We start from the raw sequence: 19,151 nt of genomic DNA on the forward strand, positions 1-19,151 counted from the left end.
CAGTCATCATTAACAATTATCAATCTTCAGTAATCAAATCAGGCAAATATTTTGGAATGAAGATATATTTAATTACTCGTCAGTTAGTAGCATACCAAGAAAAATGATTCAAAGTTACCTTAGGTAGTTCAGACCAGATAAGATCTAGTTGTTAAAAGAGAAATTTTAAAATTTAATTATACAATAGTTTACACTGTTATAAAACCTAGAGAAAGTGGGAGTTTTCAAATAATGCAGTTTTATTATGTTATGTATTTTATTGGCAAGAAATATATAATTTGTGGAATAGTAATTGATCGCTATAGTAACGACGAGAATAATGTTATATTCATGAGTAACTATTAATTACAAATGAATTTTGGCGCGAATATTGCGTTGTTAACAAAGGATTTCTTCTGTGAAAAACGCAGATATTATTGTCGGATTTTGCACATTCAACATATGGATTGGAATTTGGTATTGGTACATGAACGTCAGAGGTTTTATCTGGGTAATATCTACAAAATAATAAATAGTAAATAATAAAATCAACCGGAAATAATAAATGTCAATTTTTACCGATATTCGACATTATTTGATACGGAGGAACACAGATTTTTATATTCGTCTAACTTCAGATTCAAAACCTGTGAATTAAACGATCCACTACAATGGATTATGTTATTTACCACCGACACACTAATACCGTTGGTACTTAAACATACATTATCATTAACTTGGCTATAGCCACGTAGGAAACACCAATCCGTCTTGGGACTGGACTGGGTTATTTCGAAGGGCTCCAAAACTCCAGAACAATCGCCTGACTTTAAAGAGATTTCTCCTTTGCACTTATATGTATTGGAGTTTTTTACAATAAATTTTACATCTAGAAAAAAAGACTTGTTGAATATGAATATTGTTAGGCCTATATGAAATAATTATTCCATTTTAATGGTAGTATTAGGTGCGTAAAAAATTAATCAGTGTTTTCAGTATATTATATATAACAGAAAATAAGTTTCACTAATTTTTAGAAAACTGCTAAAGCACCTGAGATATCTGTCAAATGACCATCATTTGCATTTCCGAAGAACTTGGATTTAACTCGAATAATTTATTCAAACAATTTAATAAAAATCTTGATAATGACTCTCATATTGAATGTATTATTTGCTCTGACGTCTACATTACACATTGTTAAACGATGTTAGAAGGCACGACTTTTTTCTTTCTTGTTCCAGAATGACCAGCTAGAATCAAATGGTCTTTTGCTGATGTCGCTTCAGGTTCGGGATAGTGAAGTGTTTTGCGGGCGACAGAGACTCTGGGTTACGATTGGGATTGTTGTAGTTGGTTATCTACCAAGGTTTGTGGATGGGTAGGGATTTTATCAAGATATCGTGTTTGTCGACTAGGATCCTAGAGAGAATCCTACACTGAGCATGTTCGTGAAGCTCTCGAACTGGAGACCGATGTATGATACGTTCTGGAGCCAGGGGATAGGGACTTTATCAAGTTGGAGGCGATAAGCGCGGTACTCCTTCTTGAGGTCTGAGCCTGAGTTTTGCTCGGGTTTATCTGCAGCCGCCAGAATTTGTACCACGCAATCGTCTGGTTCAGTTGGACTTGAAGTCTGTCGCGGATGGCGTCGGGACTGTAAGCAGTGGTAAAGAAGCCTGTACCACTTGCATAAAATGCTATGTGGGAATGTTTGTGGAGTGGGAAATCAGCCATGTAAAGGTTGAACAGGGCTGGGGTTAGTGGTGCACTTTGCGGGAGTCCTATGGAGATCTGTTTTCGAGAGGAGACTATGTCACCGATCCTCACTTGAAAGGATCTACCGTCCAAATATGAATCTATCAGGAAGATTAGGTCATTTGTTGACCTGTTTCGCTTTGAATATTAGACCGTTGTGCCATACTTGATCGAAAGCTTTGGAAACATCTAAAAAAATGGCTCCAGTTTTTCGACCTTTTCTTAATGCTTTTGCTGATTGTTGCTGCGACGCGAGCAGCTTGATGAAGGCTTGAGTGTTTGGCATAGAAACCGAATTGTTCGTTCGGGATTATGTGGTGTGCGTCTATGAAACTGTTTAAAGCGTGTAATATCGCTTTTTTGGCAAGTATGGAAAGTGAACTAATCGGGCTGATGGGCCTATGAATTGGACTTGGCTTTATTTTTTGGGATGACAACGACAAGCGCATGTTTCCAATTCTTTGGGAAATGCTTTAACTTCAGGATGGAGTTGATGATGTTGGCAAGATCTGATAGTTGTTTGCTAGTGAGGTTTTTCAGATGGTTTACTATTATATCATCTGGGCCTGGAGTTTTTTATAAGACGTTTTATCGAGAGCTGAAGGTCTCGGGGAAAGACTGTGCTCTTCAAAAGATGCACTGATTGGAACTTTTTCCTCTTCAGAGAGGGGATAGTGTCGTTTATGAAGAATAACGATAAGTTGAGGTGGGCCAAGAGATGGATTGCACTTCATTTGGTTTTCTAACGAATTAGCGAGAAGCTCGGCTTTTTCCGAGAGTTTTGCGTTCGAATTTTTCCCCATTACGCCTTTGGCGGCGCGCCAGAAGTCATAAGGGGCATTGCCTAGATTTTGAAGAAATTATCCCCACAAGGCACGACTACATTTCTTTTTAGAAACTCAGCAACAATTGAATTAAAAAATTATACCTCCGCCATATTGTCATTACATCTCGTCGCATCCTCCAGAAATTTACACACCATAATTATTTATTTTTGTCAAATTTTTGGAGAATAAGCAATCTAATTTCTAAGACCTGTTCGCAGTTCAATCTCAGTTTAGAATTGAAATTGTTCTTTTCTTTTATTTGAAGGATTATTGGCAAGACAAGCTCTCGAACTGGAGACCGATGTATAATACGTTCTGGAGCCAGGGGATAGGGACTTTTATCAAGTTGGAGGCGATAAGCGCGGTACTCCTTCTTGCGGTCTGAGATCTGAGTTTTTCATACACCTAATATAATGGACCAGTGAATTAAAATGTAATATTTATGTCTATATATCACTTATTAAAATAAATTTTACTGACCACTGGGAAAATGAGTAACTATGGTTTGTCCTCCAATACCATCCATCATGCGTCTGTTTAATTCCAATGCTCTGACGGGTTTGAGACCTTCTTCCACGTTTTGCGTGATTCTTTCACCCAAAGTACTCAGATCATTTTGCACATGTTGTACGCTGTTTTGTACACGGGCATTGATACGTGCACCAAGGCCCTGTAATGGCGCCAAATCCCGTTGAACTTGGGCGTTGATTCTTTGGCCCAACGTAGAGAGATCATCTAAAGAAATTAAATACGATGATTATACCAGGTGTACCGGAAAATCATTACCGTTTTTTTTAGACAAAAAAACTACGCAATTTTCAAGAAAATTGAAAAAAATATTTATTCAAAGTATTGGTCATTTGATTCTATACATCTTGCCCATCTTTCAGGAAATTCATGGATGCTATTCCAAAAAAACTGTTTACTCATTAAGCAAAACCATCCATCGAGTCATTTCCTAACTTCTTCGAAATTGGCGAAGTACAGTTCTGCAAGCGCGAACCCCGTTGACGCGAAAAATTGATAGTCGGACTGGGCAAGGTCTAGAGAGTACGGTGGGTGCGATGAGCGAAGTGCTTTCAACGCTTCTTTTATCGGTTTTGCTTTATGAGACGGCGCGTTATCGTGCTATAAAATCACTTTACCGTGTCTTCCGGCCTATTCTGGAAATTTTTTGATCAAGGCAAATTGTTTATTTGTTGTCAGTAGCGATTACTATTAACTGTTTCTACAATTCGTGGTATACCATGCCACTCTTGTCCCACCAAACACGGAAGATTGTCTTGCGACCAAAACGATTTGGCATTGGAGTGGATCGACTGGCTTCGCCAGGTGATAACCATTATTTTTTTGGCCTTAGAGTTTTCAAAATAAATCCACTTTTCATCACCCGTCACTATACGATGCAGAAATAACTTCCAATAATACCGTTAAAGCGGCATTTCACAGATTATTTTTCGATTTTCCATTTGCCTGTCTTTCAACCGATGTGGCACGCATCTTCCCATCATCGCTAATCATTTCTTGGGCCATATTTAACACTTGTGCCAATGGTTTTTGAGTTTGGGTTGGGTCTTCATCCAATATCTCTTGCAGTTTCGCATCTTCAAACGTTTGTGGTCTAGCAGAATGATCTTTGTCTTCCACATCGAAATTATTACTTTTGAGTTTTCCAAACTACGCTCACATGTTTTTAAGGTTAGGGCATGGTCACAGTAATTTTATACCAGCAAATGATGACTATCAGCGGCTTTTTTCTTTTGATTAAATAAAGAAAAGTAATGCGCACCACAAATGCACGTTTACAGGCACGAAACTTGACAGATTCAAAGAGGTATAAATCTATGACGGTGTCTATATAATAATCTATAACTACAGAGAAACTCTATGATCATAGAATCGAAAAATGTAGTGAGTCTCTCTATTTTATGCTCTATGATGTATAACTTTGAAGCTTGATGTTAGTAGAATAAAATGACATATGTGTCAAATTTTAACATTGTATATTTAAGCCTAGCGACATCTGTTAGAAAAACCGGTAATAACTTTCCGGTACATCTGGTAAATTACTATAATTCAGTTATCCTATCAATTCCGTAAAAATATAATCAAAAAATATTTTCACTAAAACTTTCAACAATTCATCATATTCATCAAGTTATATTAAGTTCTCAACGATTTCGACTATCAACCGAAAAAAAAGTTGTTATTTCAAAAAACCTTTTGAATTGGTTTGTTTTAAAAAAAGAAGTAATATTGTATGGTATATTGATTTGAAATATGGCATAGTTACACTTTTCTCAGTCTATATACCCACTAAGGATGTATTTTGAGTAAAACCAAAAGCTTTGGTTTGAAATTGAAAAAGAAATTGGTTCTAATTTTTAAAATCTTCATTAAATGTTGAGATCTTCTTCTAGGTTTTGCGCGATTTTCTCACCCAAAGTGCCAAGATCATTTTGTAAATGTTGTACGTTATTTTGTATATTAACATTGATACGTGCACCTAGCCCCTGTAACGGTGCCAATTCTTGTTGAACTTGGGCGTTGATTCTTTGACCCAACGTTGAGAGACCATCTAAAAATTAAATACGATTTTTGTAAATCACTATAATTCAATAAGTTAATCCTATAAATTCCATAAAACCATAACCAAAAAATATTTTCACTAAAACTTATGTATGATTTAAACTATGAGTATCTACGATATTAATTAAGTTATATTAAGTTTCTCAATGCTCTCAACCACCGACTTATAAAACGAAAAAGTTATTTCAAAAAATTGTGGTTTGCTTGACAAAAAAGAAGTAATATTTTAACGGCTATTCATTTTAAATATGGCATAGATACCAACTAAGAATGTATTTCGAACAAAACCTTTTCAAAATCAATCCAATTACACATGTATACACGGTTTAGATCTGAGCAAACAAAAGTTATATATAGATTTTGTATACTTTGGAGCTGGCTTCGACACTGATGATACGTGAGGATGTTTATACTCTGCTATTTTTTTTCATTTATATCGAAGTCATTCGTCGAGCAATTTTTCTGTTTTCTCCATAACGTTGACACAGAAAATTAAAAGTATAACTTTTCACCAAGTGACCATTACATCGTTACACACGTTACAAAACAAAACCAGAATGCTGCAAATACGCTTCTTGGAGCGCCTTTGTCATGATGTTTCCACATTTACCGAGTATATAACATCCACAAACCCTAACAAAAACTCTTTGAATCGACTTTGCAAAACAACAGTTTGTTTTTGCGACAGCGCAAAAACAAGCTCCAAATGATATCTAATGCAATGTCGTCAACTAACAGTCGTTATAAGTTAAATCATCTGACGATCTATCAGCCTTCTCAGTAGATCACCTACTGAAGCGATCTTCTACATGTCAATATAATTATATAGTATAAGGGAAATAATAAAAATATACTTATTGCCCACGGGCAGATTGTGTGATTAATAAAAAAGTTAGATTTATTATATTATAGAAGATGAAAATCTCACCAAAAAATGTTAACTTGAGTTGCAAAGGAAATTTTAGATTAATTTGTGAATTCAAAATAATTTATTTATATTATATTCTCAAAATATACGTATAATTTACAAGAACCGGCAACGTCGCGTGCCAGGCTTTTCAAGAATTAGATTCTTGCTAAGAACTCAAAATTACACAATTGTATTATACCCAACCTCACGAACTTCTATAGTATAAAAGAGTTACTCTGAACTATGTATAATTTAATTTTATTTTGGGAAATTACGTACTTATCCAGCACTTGTCTTGCTTGTAGATTGACGCCAGCACAACAAAAGGGTAGTAAATTTGTAAATTAAGATTCTACTAAGCGTATCTAATGTAAGATACAATTTAAAAAATTATTACTGGCAAAAAAATGAGCATATAATCCAAACATTTCTATCTACATACAATTATAATTTGTTTAGAATGCTAACAAAAATGTTTAGTTCAAATTACATTGATTAATAGAAATAATTTCGAAGAAATTCATAATAAATATATAAGAAATTTGATTTACTTTCTCATACGCCTTTTTTCTCGCATTATCAAAATCATTCTTTGTACTACGTGTTGTTATAACATCGAAATAGTTCAAAATTAATTTTAATAGTTTTGAGACGTTTTAAACGGTTTTCTTTTATTTCCACTAAAAAGTACACAGTGGCAACATCGTAATCTTGTTGCGATTCAACGTCGTTGTGGATGTTCTTAGTCGGTCGCTTCTCAAATGCGGAATAACCTTGAATTTGTTACGGAAAACAATCGATAATTCTCATAATTGTTCTTCATTTTTTATATTTTTAAAATGTCGTAACATTGGCAATCTTTTGTAATGATGCAAACTAGCAATAATATGTTTTTTTGACGTTTCGTTAAAAGACATGAAAATAACAACAAACACGAGATAATGAGCGAGTTTTCCATGCGTGAATGTTTATCCAAACATGTTTCCAAGGCAGATATCAATTTAATAGTACTACTCACCATCGTAATAAGAATGCTGTGCTTCTATGAGAAAAATCTAGAAAAACGTTAACGTTAATAGGTCATGACAGGTTTCAACTTTTGTCTTACCGTGTTCAAAAGGAGTAAGGGCTTCAAGTAGTTTACCGCTCGAAACATTATCGGTGTCTTGTCTGTCGTGGGTTTCCACTAATTGCAACCTACTCGTTCGAAGCTGGTCTAGAAACTGCACACGGATTGTACTCGCCAAAAAACCGTGCAATAATATCAGGGGATATCCCACCCGATTTGTTCGATGTAATGAAATCTTTCTGGCGTCGAATTATGAGTAATGTATTACAATGGTCTTCAATATTTTGTCTTTGCTGTAGTAAATGTTTTTTGTGTGTTTACATATATATTCGTTCAGATAACATTCCGATATTGTTTGTAACTATGTAATCTGAAATGTTGCTAATGTTAACTTTTGGAGATAAAAAATAGTTGTAAAATTGAACAATATATAATAAATGCATAGTCTTATCGTATGATAAATATAGAGAATTATGAATTGGTAATTTAGAAGATGTGGACTCAAGTACGTAGAATTTTATCTTATTTCCACATGCTATAAACATTTCCTTGTTATTTTCGATAAGCGCATGAAAAAGTAATCTATGTTTTTTGCATTTTGCATCTATCATCAATCCAATTCCTTTGGTCGTATAATATTTTTATATTACATATTTGACAAATTAATTTATTAATGCTATAACTGCATTATGACCCAAACAAGACGAGTACGGCATAAATACATCAGTATGTAATGTCCCTAATTAATACAAAATTAAACTACTTAAACTAAAGTTAAGGGTAGTAATTATACACTATACAAGTTCGTGTGGTTTGGTTCGCTTAAATCTTCTGATTTCCTGTGTGTTATCCAGTAACTGTATTACTTCCACGGTGCTGTGATTTAGTAAGCTTATTTTATATTTTAAAGCGAAATATTGGATCACTTCGTAAATGTATTTGATTTGGAAGTCATCGTGCAACTCTTCGTTGGTTACGTAACGATAAGCGTTGGTAATTCATTGTAGAACCTTTTTTGGCAGCGTTTGATTGGTTGGTTTGATATTTTAGTGCAACTCTATATTGGCACCCCATAGGTCCAAATTCGATTTATGATTGATAAACCAATCTCTTTTATTTTAGATCAAATTGCCAGTGTGTTGCGACTAACCTAATACAGTTGCTTGATTTTGAGTCTGATCTGCTCTGTTATTTGTCTAACATGATGGTGGTCTTATAATTGCGAATTATTTGTCTTGTTTATCAGAGGCCTCCTTTTTACGTCCTGTACAATTTATCTGCACCGAAACTGCTGAAAAATAATGCTAAGGTTAGTTCCGCATTGTGATTGTTAGAATTAAGTGTATAAACTTAGAAACTGCCCTGTAAGACATCCAAGCTGTTGTCAATTTCTGGAGTAGTATCATTTCGAAGGACGATTCAGAGGAGATATTCTCGACATCAATATCTATAAATTTATTTCGGCTGTTCCGCAGGGTAGTGTCTTGGGACCACTCATGTATCTGCTCTACACTATCGATATCCCAAAAACAAAGGAAACATCTGTCGACGACACAATCATTATGGCAAAATACAAATATCTGCTTAGAGATATAGAAAAAGTACAAGTGGCAGTCAACGAGATCCTCGAATGAACTAGAGACTGAAAAATACAGCTTAATATCTCGAATGTTTATTTTGCGTTGCGACAAAAAGACAGAATTACATCACTTGAGAGATGTCCAGTTCTTCAAACAAAATCAGCAATTAAAATATCTTTAACAAAAAAATGAAACATATGTATATTATGTACATATTTTATTTTAAAATGTTTTTTGTGTTAAAAATCTAAATTTCATTATTTTTTTACTTTTTAGTGAGTTCCTTATTTATTTTTTGATTCGGTTCAATTTTTTTGTTAAAAATATTTTATTTTTCTCTTTTTAGTGTTAGATATTTACTCAATAAATTACGCAGTCATTTTATATGTATTACAATGGATAGCCCAAGTAAAAGCCCAAAGTATGAGGATAAATAGGAATAAAGAAACAATTATTAAAAATAAGGAACATTTCTGACCCTGGGTTCCGCTACCTAGCCTAGGTGATTTGACAAATATTCCAATCAAACTAGAACAAAAAAAGCTGCTGTCCTGTTTGAAATCGAGTCCGCGACCTCCACGTGTGGGCTCAATATTCTACCCACTACACCATAGAAATAGTTGCCAGAAGTGTTTCTACGACATCTCATATCATATGGTTTGTGGTTACAAAACAAACTGACTTTCCAGCAGATCAGATTTAAATAAACTTACTGTACTCGTTATTGTCTTAAATTTAAAAAAAATATTAATTGTGATCCACGTTTTTGCATTTTGTTGAAGTAATTATCTAAAATCATTATTAAAGTTTCCTTATTATTATACATTGTTATAGATTTAGCCAAAAGGCATCCTCACTTCTTTATGGGGGAACACTCACTTTTCCCAAGTATTAGAAATATTGATGTCAAAAATCATCTTGGCAGATTTTCATATCAAAATATATTTCATATTGTCCTGTATAGTAGTGATGTTTCACATTTTTTGATAAAATAATTTCTTCTTAGATCATTATCTATTGATAAAGTAGTTTGCCGACATCTTTTAATTCCCTTCCTCCGATATTTTGAGGTAATGTTGTTTTTTCGATTATACTTCTATATAGGATGGTGTACTAGTCAATAAAGTTCTAACTCTCCATTGTAGACCTTGAATGTCGATTTTAATCCATTTTATAATACCAGTGGTATTATTTAGAACAGAGACTACTGTTCAGTTTTGTTTTTAGTAATTGCTTTATTATCTTTATAAATTCGCATTTAACCTCATTTTTATGGATATTTGGCCGATTCGCTGAGTGTGCTTTATATCCAAATATTTCTAGACGTTGTTATCCTCTGTTGATTCGATGATCTTCGAGTTATGCTGAGGGTACAACACCTGTCCAATCCAAACTGCATCCCGATATCATTGGAAAACTCTTCAATAATTTTCAGCATTTGGGGTAATTGGTTATGTGTAGCAGTTATTAATTTCAGGTCATCCATGTGTAATAAATGGTTCAGTTTAATCAGTTTTGTGTTATTATTATCTTATATTTTTTCAATATATTACATTGTTACTAGTTGTTTTTAAAATAACTTAAACCTACTGTAGCCATTGTGATATTTTTCATTTGTTGTATATCACATGTGTAGAATATATATGCTTAGATTCTTTTATTGTAGTACTTCTTGTTTGAGTTTAAACATTTTGGTTCTAATATAAGATTTTATTAGTTCACTGTGTTGCTTAGGTAATATTTTCTGTAGATTATGAATTCTGTATCAACGCAGAGATCAAGTTAGTGAGTTGTATAATTCGCTTTTTTGATAGTTTTTTCAGCAATTGTCCTGTATTAATTCATAGTCTAGTGATTTATTTGGATTAATGTCAACTTTGACAACTTTGGTTACTTTATTAAAAGTGATAAAAAAAACTGTATATATTCAAATATAAACAGATATAAATATACTAACTAAAAATATAAATTGACTTTGTCAACATGAGCTCACAAAAATAGAATAAAATTAATGAAAGGCAACATTAAAATAAAAAATGTTGTCAAAGTGATGACGGATATTATTAAGGTTTCCTTCACAATTTAACGTGAATATGAAGTTGCTTAATGCCAATTAGAATGGCTCCCTGTATGTTTAATATTATAGACAATTTTGTTGCGTAACAAAAGTTGTCAGTGTAATTGTCAGATATATTCTGTAACGCTTTCTATATAAATATGGGTAAAATACCTAAACCACAATTACATGGGCTTAGTGTAAGAAGGGCTAAATTATGGATATTGAGTTCCTTAATTAATGGAGTACTCGGAGCCTTGGCTTTCCAATTATTTTACATTAATCCGAAAAAGAAACTTTTCCGGGATTTTTACGAGTAACTGTCAAAAATACGACTTTTCGCTTAAGTAAAGAAAATTCTTTTTTAGAAACTACGTTATTGAGAAGGAATTTGAGACAATGATGAACAAAGGATTGTTTGATTCCTGTTAATTTATTGAGTAATAAATAAAAATGTTTTGTATTGAATAATATTTCTTGTTTTATTAGTGTCATTTTGTCTTTTTCAAAAGTTGGGTTTCTTTCTAATATTATGTATAGACAACTAAGCTATATATGTATATAATATAATATTTTTTTCACAATTATTATATTCCAAGTGTTCTCGATTAAACATTTTTATAATTCAGAATTTTAAAAATGAACTACTAAACTAATAATAAAATATTCATCAGACATTAAAAATATCTTTTCTATTTATCGTTATTGTTCGTTTTTTTCAGCAAAGGATGCATCTAGAGAACAATTTCAAGTTCACCAATATATACTTTTTTTTTAGAATGGAATCTCTTAGATATTATTCTGGCATGTCTGGCACAATTAAATCATATTAATCAAATAATAAATTGACCTTTTAAATTATTTATCATTTTAAATAAACAGCATAAAAAGGCACTGTTGCAACGCAATTATATATAGTTATTTAGATTTAAGAAAATTGCTTAGTTTCAAGTTTAAGGAAAATATAATGATCTTTTGTTTTTGTATAGTTTAGAGGTCCGATTTATTAGACCATTTAACTGTTTTTCATAATATTTGTGACATGGAAAAATAATTTTTACTTGATACAGTATATAATATCATATTATAGTGAATGTTTGGTTGAAGCCAGATAATTGTAGGTACTATTGAAGGGTACTGCGTAACACGGAAACCAGATGGCTAACAAATGGCATGTCGCATCTACTCGTTGTCGAGTGTTTCGGATAACAGGGGGTGCAGGTACCCGAGATGAACGGCGGGTGTTAATATATTGTAAATGGTAGTAAATCCCTAATTATGACAATAACTACAAACTTAGAGTCCGTAGCGCACGTGCTCCATCTGGGTGAGAAGGTCTAACTGGAAGAGTCTACCCCGCCCCGATAATTTAAACGAATCGGGATGCAGGAAAGGGTTTCTTAAAACAACCTTCTCAGCCACCACCGACACGAGGGAGGTGCTTTCGCAATAAAAAGGTGATGCATCTATACTGAAAATCAAGATTATCCGGAAGATTCAACCAGAAAAGAGAAGCAGAATAGTACAGAACTAAGATTATCCGGGATATTCAACCAGAAAAGGGAAGTAAGAGAAGCAGAACGGTAAGAAGGAAGATCCGAAGTCCGTGAATGAAAACAGAACAAAAGTGGAAGAGTAAAATTCAAGAACAATCAAATCAGAGTATTAAGATCAGAAGAGTAGAATTCTTATTTTTCTTCTTAATTTTATTTCTTTCAGACAATTAGTAGTTTCCATCCAATTCATAATTCTTTTCAATTACATATCGATATATCATCTTTCATTTTATATATTTTTTTATATTATTCATTTAAATAAACAAACTCTTCTTTGTGCATTAATTTACACATAAAAGAAAGAAAATAAAATGTATTTCATTTCCAACATTGTTTTCTCCCCTTCAACAACAACTGCACAGCCACGTTATTGTAACACAAACAATTTAGTGATAACAGTTTATTTAAAAATATATATGTGTGTATATAAGAATTTACAACCAATGTATATAATATTAAAATAGAACAAAGTGAAATAAAAATGCATTGTGTACGCTTGAGTATTAATCAATGTCTATTAGATAGGGACTGTCTAATGCACCTAGCCCTGCCGCAACACCTCCTTCGTCGGCGGTGGCATTTTTTGTGCGCAACATATGCCCCACTTGTCTGTTGATCATAATATTTTGGGAATCTCTGAAAATTATCATGGTTTATATTAATTTTTTCTATATCTATAGAGTATCTACAGAGTTACCCTATAACCACTCCAAATATGCCTAGTTCAGACACCATTTCAACCAAAGGTGGTGGATTTGGATTTCCAGGTCTTACAATATAACCTGTTGAGATAGGTGGTCTTATTCTAAAAAAATCAACAAACTTAGGTATACGACTACGGAAATAATATTGTATCTAGAACCTTTCCATTAGGATCCAAGCAGTTCGCTCTTTGGTGTCTTTCATGGCCAGAATGGCATCGCGAATATCTTTTCCATAGATATTGTTACCGCCTCCTTCGCGTTGAGGTTTCAATACAAAACGTTCTGGATCGTCTAGTGCCATCTGGATAGCCTGGTCACCAGCTTCGTCGAAATCTAATCCGTACAGTCCGGTAAAAACAGCCCTAACAGCTGCGATTTTCTTTGCTTCGTTTAAAAACAGTTCTATAGCTCCGGGTTTCGCCAGGGCTTGCTGTACTTTCTTAGTACCAGCTAGATGGTATTGGATTGAAGGGCATTTGATTGCTTGTGACCTGTAAATAGTTTTTTGTAAGACTAAAATAATTGTAATAAATCAAAACGAAAAATATTTCCATCTACTTATGGCGAAACATTTTTAGTTCATTCAGAAATCTGTACACCTGTATTTGAATAATCAAAAAACATCTGTACTCTAATTTCAAAACGATTAAATTAAGTTTGTGTATAGTTTAATTGCTATTAATGTGAGTTAAATCAACCAACTTTGTCGTAAATGAAAACACCAGGCTAATTCCTTAATGGCGCGAATCTGGTAGTTTGGCTATAAAATCGGTCAAAAAGCATCAGTTTCTTAAAATGAATTACCACCAAACTAGTAAAACATTAAACTTAGATTATTATTCCACCCTTTTGGATTTGTAAAATTTGTTTGAAAAGACCTAGTTGGAGTTAGAAATCATGAAGATAAACTCTTACAAACAACTAAAAAATCTATTGCAAATACTAGTAAATTATAGTAGGAACATTTACTTTATTCATCAGATTCAACTCTACATCTGGCTCATTTCACACACTCAAGTCTATTTTGACAGTCCTCAAAGTTGAAAAACTGCCAAAACAAATATGTTGAAATTTGGGGGTACTATCCGAAAATAAAATATATGGATATATTTTTAAAATCAATATATATTTGAAATTTAGTTTCTATTTAGTTTTAAAAGTGAAAAAAAATTCTCTATATAAAATAAACATAAACAAAACAGAATATCTAGCTGATATCGATAAATCTAAGCTTATTATTTTATCTTTTTGAACGTAAAAACCTTTTAAATGTAGAAATTCTGGAAAGACCTAGTTTACAAAAGAGAAAGCTATTTTTCATCAAGATATTCTCTCTCATACCCAAACATCGAGAAAGTCAACAATATGGTCATCTATATAAAATAGTTTGAATGAAATTAATTTCAAGAAAATATCTAAAGTAATACATTAAGGTATTCTAGATCATAATTTTGAAAAAAAAATTGGTCAAATTTCTAATATTCCAATTATTTTCGGAGATATTTTGATGGCGGCGAATATAAACCAGTCCGGTTAGAACGAAGCTAAAGAAACGGCACTATCACTACATAGTATAAAACAAAGTCGCCTTTTCTGTCCCTATATCCCTATGTGCGCTTAAATCTTTAAAACTACGCAACGGATTTTGATGCGGTTTTTTTCAATAGATAGAGTGATTCAAGAGGAAGGTTTATATGTATAATCATGCATAATATACTAAGGCAACATTGCTAATTTTAGAGGTTTCTAACGTGATGTCGTAAATTAACCTATTTTTTAGGCTTATTTAGCAATTAGCAAAAACGCTGCCTAACCCTACGAGTTAGATCAAATTAATGTACTACAGTATTGTACTCCATAAAAAGGTCTACGATGGTATATGTTTATCTTTTAGAGATAACCCACATTAACCATTTTTATTGTTTACTTTTTACGTGAGAAAATGGCTTATTTACGAAGCTATTTTAAGCAATACGGCATTAATCCTTATCGAATTAAGTACCTTAAATACAGTGTGCAATTAATATAGATCAATATGGTTCCTTACAGCATGTAAATTAAACAAATATTTTCGGAGATATTACAACTTTAAAATTTGCGTTTAAAAATGTGTAATGTAATAAAAATTGTATGAATTTAGATATTCCAAAGATAGCAGGAAATCTTCATAGTAAGTATAGGGGAAGAGGAATTGTTTTACTCCAAATTTAATGCGTGCAGGCCAAGGGCAGTAATGAATGAACCAAAAATACTGGATCGATTTTAATCATGTTTTCATTGAGTGACATAGGCATATATATTTTATGCCCGTGCAAAGTCGGAGCGGGCCGCTATGTTTTTATATACAACGTTCATATTTTTTCTGTAGTGTATTTAATTTAGTATCAGCATTGCACCCGTGCGAAGCTGGGGCGGGTCGCTAGTAATATATAAGTTCTCTCGCCAAATATTTTTTATTCTTAACCTTTATGAGTGTAGAAACACAAAAAATAATAAATATTTATATCCATTAATATTGATTTTTGCACAACTTTTGAAACAGTAAACTTTATACAGATTTTAAATTTTAAGAACCTCGTGCATTCAGTGTTAAACACCGGGATTGAGTGCTTTGACAAATGAGCTTCTTATATATGCTATAGAGCCTGAAAGTTTGCCGCCTTATTGTGCTGACACACTGAGGACAGCTAACCTATTTCAAGATTTATAGCAAAATTTTAATTTTCATTATTTTTTAGACCGAGATTTGAACAATAACGTCATCTGTACTTAAGAAACTACGTATTTTATTTTAGGAAGGGTAAAAGGGTTGAAATAACGTCAACTAGGGTGAGTTATTTTTGACAGCGGCCTTCCATTTTACAAGTCTAACTTTTTACATTCGAATTTTTTTGGTTTGATTCTATTATTCTTGAAACCTCAATAAATGTCTGGTGAAACAATGGATTGTAAAAATATTGTTTGGTCTTTTTATTGCACTTGGAAAAATATGCACCTTTTATGTGTCTAGACCAGAATAGCTCCTTAATAAACTGGCGCAAATCAATACAAACCTTTCAATTAACAACCTGGCATCCCATTCTTTCTTGGTTGGTATCTGATCGGGGGTATAAGCCGAACGAAAATAAACCACACTGACCATAACACCATTTCTAAAATAATTTGAAAATAGTGTCATACCCTGCAATGTGTCGTTATCATTTGACTCACACCAGCAGTTCATTTTCAGAGGACAAAGCCGACTCGTTATGTATTTCCGTCAATGTTTTTCTGAGTACCTTAACGTTAGGATTCAGCCGTCTTAGCTCAAACTCGTGAAAGCGCTGATCACAAATGTTATAAGTTACATCCTCCACAACAAATAACACGGCGGCTTCAGTATTTCCATAAATTTTCCATGCTTCTAATAAACCTTGTGACATTCCCGTTAAAGCATTGTTTTCTGGTAACTACAGAATAAAATTAGCTTAATATTTCCAGTAGCATAGATAAGCATTAGTTCCAATTATTAAAATGGTAAGCTGTAGAATTCATGTATTATACTGAATATTAAAAGATTAAATCAAACCAAGCAATTAGTAATAATTTAAAAATTAGTCTCTTCGGCAAAGAATACTATGTATGGTTTATATACACAATTTACTTACATTTTGCAATTTGTCGTGATGGTTCAATTCTTCTAGTACATATCTATATTAGCGGAAAAATAAAAAACAAATTAGAAATGGTGTAAACAAATGAAGGTCGGGTGTATTTGATTAAACTTAATAAAACCAAACCAAATACCTATTATGAAGTGATACGCCATTGCCTACTCCTGACAAGCTCACAGATATTGTATTGAACTCCACCTGTTTGATATTGTTTGAACCAGTACTATGAAGCATGTAGTCAGAGCGGAGTAATCCCAAAGATAATTTCTAAAACAATAAACAATTATTTTATAAGTGATCTACTGTGCATTTACTATATTACTATGCATTAGAAGCAACATAAACACAAATATCACCTAACCTTCATTCAACAACAAAATAAGTACATTTAAATTTATAACAGAGAATATATGAAGTGATTAGTGGTAATGACTGGATGAAAAAAATCACCTATTGATCGCTAATGAACATGGTCCAAGCCAGCCAAACCCTGCTGCTATTGTGTTGAATTCTATTTGTTTCCAACTGGAGAGTGAATCCAACATTAAATCATTACGCACTAAACCCAAGCTAAGGGGCTAAATACACAAAAACACATACATTTGCTTTTTTCCTGGCAATAAATATATCAGAATATTTACCTGAGCCACACCTTCTTCCATAACCGTCTCCCATATCTTAAAAAGATTTCCAGTAAACTCATCTACCTGAATAGTATCTTTCAAAGTCTCTCTTAAGAACTGTCTATTATGAGCTACTCTGTGCATTAACTCATTTAAAATTGTCTAAAAATGTTTACAAATAATAGTGTTAGTTTAACTAACAATTATAAAAATCATGTATGTATAACTAACTTGTATTTCGATAGCCTTTTCAAATTGCTTTCTAGGAAATGTTGATGGAAGTAATACAAAGGGAGCGAAATTTATGGAATCTTCGCTAAAAGATGTCTTTGATCGCATGCCAATACCATGCATGAGTGCCCAATCTTTGGCTTTAGATACTAGTTCTGTTAATTCTTTCTCTTCTAAAGGAATGGGAAGGCAGCTTGGTAATCGCTTTATGTTAGACATCTTGATTAATTTTCAATAAACTTTTCCTAATACAATTCAGAAAAAATATAGCTATCGCAAGTACTAGGTTGCACACTATTGCGATATAAAATTGAATCTTGTATTGTTATAAACTCCAAAATAAATACAAATGATTAGATAACCATTATAAATACAATATTCTTAAAGTGTATTCATGTCTATGATTTAAGTAAAAAACAAACTGGAATTTTTTCACAATTCTGTTATGTTATATTGCAAAAACGGAAGGTTAGGAATGGTTGACATTCATGTTTTGATATTATTAATTTGATTCATTTTAAAATCTAATTTAATTGGTAATTCAGTTTTATAATAGCAATTAGTAAGTCTTTATATTCAGTAATATATATTTCTTAATTCTTAATTTGAATGTATGGTTTGAATAGAAGAATGAGTTATTTTGGTGAATTTTCTTTTTTAATCCGGCAAAAGAAGAAGAAAAGGAAATATAAATTGATTCAAAGTGAAAATGTTGATCAAAGTAATTATAATACGCTATTTTATATCAGATTATTGTTGTAGAAAAAGGTATATTTATATAATTTATATTATGTAGGTCATACAATATGTCACGTGATATTAAAAAGAAGAGGTCTCACACAACTGTCGATCTGTCATATATTGTCAGTTTTTAACATAAAAATCATAAGAATCTCGTTGATTTTGGTTAGTAAAAAGTATTATAAAGATGTATTTTATTTACTAATTTAGTGCATAAGTAGTGCTGTACTATTTACAGTTTTTTTATATTTATTATCATTTGTAGTTGTAATAATTGGCCATTTTAATTTTATTAATTACTCTGATATATAGTTGATTACATAATTGAAATACTGTTAAAACATTTTTTAGCATTAAAAAGACCGTAAAAGATGGCTGGAGGTAAAGTAAGCACAGTTGCCAAACCAAATCTCAGAAATCTGCTTCAGAACAATGTCAGAAACAATTTGGGTCTTGCTGTTGTCCTTTGTATCGTTGCAGCAACTTCCTTCAAAATTTTCAGGAACGATGTTAGGAAAGAAAAATATGCCAACTTCTACAAGTATTATATCACATCATAGTTTAATTTATATGTGACAAGTTTTCTTGTTTTCAGAAACTACAATATCAACGCTGAATTTGAGAAGATGAGACAAAAGGGCTTATTTGATTCCTGCTAAGTTAACTCATATATAATTTAATTCTTCTAGAAATTATGTAGATCTTATTGTTCAAAATACACATCCTAAATAAAAGTTGTGTTTTTATTTGTTCAAATAAAACTAATTGAAAAATGATAAGCGTTGTATATAGGCATAGAGATGAGACAAGCAATAAAAATTTAGATTTTTTTACTTCCGTCTCCGCTTAGTAGTCAGCTGTTTTTCCTAGTGATT

The 19,151-nt window shown here is 32.4% G+C and overlaps 4 protein-coding genes and 1 long non-coding RNA gene across 8 annotated transcripts; 2 read left to right on the forward strand and 3 right to left on the reverse strand.

The window, feature by feature from the left end:
- Positions 1 to 237: 237 nt before the first annotated feature.
- LOC143196153 (uncharacterized) lies at positions 238 to 7,410 on the reverse strand. Of its 3 annotated transcripts, XM_076403776.1 has the most exons (6): positions 7,172 to 7,384; positions 7,082 to 7,118; positions 5,005 to 5,142; positions 3,045 to 3,299; positions 559 to 868; positions 238 to 497 (listed from the first exon to the last, which is right to left on the reverse strand). In XM_076403776.1, exons 1-6 carry the CDS (start codon positions 7,217 to 7,219, stop codon positions 329 to 331), a joined length of 957 nt encoding a protein of 318 aa, XP_076259891.1. In that variant the 5' UTR covers positions 7,220 to 7,384; the 3' UTR covers positions 238 to 328. The 3 variants fall into 3 exon arrangements, with proteins under 3 accessions (XP_076259891.1, XP_076259892.1, XP_076259893.1); XM_076403777.1 differs by lacking the exon at positions 5,005 to 5,142 and having other exon boundaries at positions 7,172 to 7,410; XM_076403778.1 differs by lacking the exon at positions 559 to 868.
- LOC143196155 (uncharacterized) lies at positions 2,148 to 2,730 on the reverse strand. The gene is made up of 2 exons (XR_013005678.1): positions 2,621 to 2,730; positions 2,148 to 2,581 (listed from the first exon to the last, which is right to left on the reverse strand). It is a non-coding gene; the product is annotated as an uncharacterized LOC143196155 (long non-coding RNA).
- A 3,387-nt stretch (positions 7,411 to 10,797) lies between the features above and the next one.
- Positions 10,798 to 11,239, forward strand: LOC143196158 (cytochrome c oxidase subunit 6C-2). The gene is made up of 2 exons (XM_076403784.1): positions 10,798 to 11,084; positions 11,137 to 11,239. Exons 1-2 carry the CDS (start codon positions 10,930 to 10,932, stop codon positions 11,198 to 11,200), a joined length of 219 nt encoding a protein of 72 aa, XP_076259899.1. The 5' UTR covers positions 10,798 to 10,929; the 3' UTR covers positions 11,201 to 11,239.
- A 1,470-nt stretch (positions 11,240 to 12,709) lies between these two features.
- Positions 12,710 to 18,012, reverse strand: LOC143196150 (glutathione synthetase). Its single transcript, XM_076403773.1, has 9 exons — positions 17,536 to 18,012; positions 17,323 to 17,466; positions 16,815 to 16,948; positions 16,676 to 16,718; positions 16,239 to 16,477; positions 16,082 to 16,180; positions 13,187 to 13,519; positions 13,022 to 13,129; positions 12,710 to 12,960 (listed from the first exon to the last, which is right to left on the reverse strand). The coding sequence occupies exons 1-9, from the start codon at positions 17,752 to 17,754 to the stop codon at positions 12,828 to 12,830; spliced, it is 1,452 nt and encodes a 483-aa protein (XP_076259888.1). The 5' UTR covers positions 17,755 to 18,012; the 3' UTR covers positions 12,710 to 12,827.
- On the forward strand, positions 17,974 to 19,010 carry LOC143196157 (cytochrome c oxidase subunit 6C). 2 transcript variants are annotated; one of them, XM_076403782.1, is made up of 4 exons: positions 18,020 to 18,097; positions 18,332 to 18,441; positions 18,628 to 18,817; positions 18,872 to 19,010. In XM_076403782.1, the coding sequence occupies exons 3-4, from the start codon at positions 18,648 to 18,650 to the stop codon at positions 18,933 to 18,935; spliced, it is 234 nt and encodes a 77-aa protein (XP_076259897.1). In that variant the 5' UTR covers positions 18,020 to 18,097; positions 18,332 to 18,441; positions 18,628 to 18,647; the 3' UTR covers positions 18,936 to 19,010. The 2 variants fall into 2 exon arrangements, with proteins under 2 accessions (XP_076259898.1, XP_076259897.1); XM_076403783.1 differs by lacking the exon at positions 18,332 to 18,441 and having other exon boundaries at positions 17,974 to 18,097.
- Positions 19,011 to 19,151: the final 141 nt, after the last annotated feature.

This window comes from Rhynchophorus ferrugineus, unplaced genomic scaffold, assembly GCF_030347505.1.
Source record: "Rhynchophorus ferrugineus isolate W39M unplaced genomic scaffold, kcgeb_rfMv2 rfM4, whole genome shotgun sequence".
In the NCBI taxonomy this organism is placed as follows: domain Eukaryota; kingdom Metazoa; phylum Arthropoda; class Insecta; order Coleoptera; family Curculionidae; genus Rhynchophorus; species Rhynchophorus ferrugineus.

Excerpts from the sequence above, each read along its gene's own strand:
- LOC143196158 (XM_076403784.1), top strand. The coding sequence starts at position 10,930 with ATGGGTAAAATACCTAAACCACAATTACATGGGCTTAGTGTAAGAAGG. Across the intron at positions 11,085-11,136 it reads CTTTTCCGGGATTTTTACGA|AAACTACGTTATTGAGAAGG; the intron begins GTAACTGTCAAA and ends ATTCTTTTTTAG.
- LOC143196150 (XM_076403773.1), bottom strand. The coding sequence starts at position 17,754 with ATGTCTAACATAAAGCGATTACCAAGCTGCCTTCCCATTCCTTTAGAA. Across the intron at positions 17,467-17,535 it reads AAAAGGCTATCGAAATACAA|ACAATTTTAAATGAGTTAAT; the intron begins GTTAGTTATACA and ends AAACATTTTTAG. Across the intron at positions 16,949-17,322 it reads TGGAAGAAGGTGTGGCTCAG|AAATTATCTTTGGGATTACT; the intron begins GTAAATATTCTG and ends TTATTGTTTTAG.
- LOC143196153 (XM_076403776.1), bottom strand. The coding sequence starts at position 7,219 with ATGTTTCGAGCGGTAAACTACTTGAAGCCCTTACTCCTTTTGAACACG. Across the intron at positions 3,300-5,004 it reads AAATGATCTTGGCACTTTGG|ATGATCTCTCTACGTTGGGC; the intron begins GTGAGAAAATCG and ends TAATTTCTTTAG. Across the intron at positions 869-3,044 it reads AGTTACTCATTTTCCCAGTG|ATGTAAAATTTATTGTAAAA; the intron begins GTCAGTAAAATT and ends CTTTTTTTCTAG.
- LOC143196157 (XM_076403783.1), top strand. The coding sequence starts at position 18,648 with ATGGCTGGAGGTAAAGTAAGCACAGTTGCCAAACCAAATCTCAGAAAT. Across the intron at positions 18,818-18,871 it reads AAATATGCCAACTTCTACAA|AAACTACAATATCAACGCTG; the intron begins GTATTATATCAC and ends TCTTGTTTTCAG.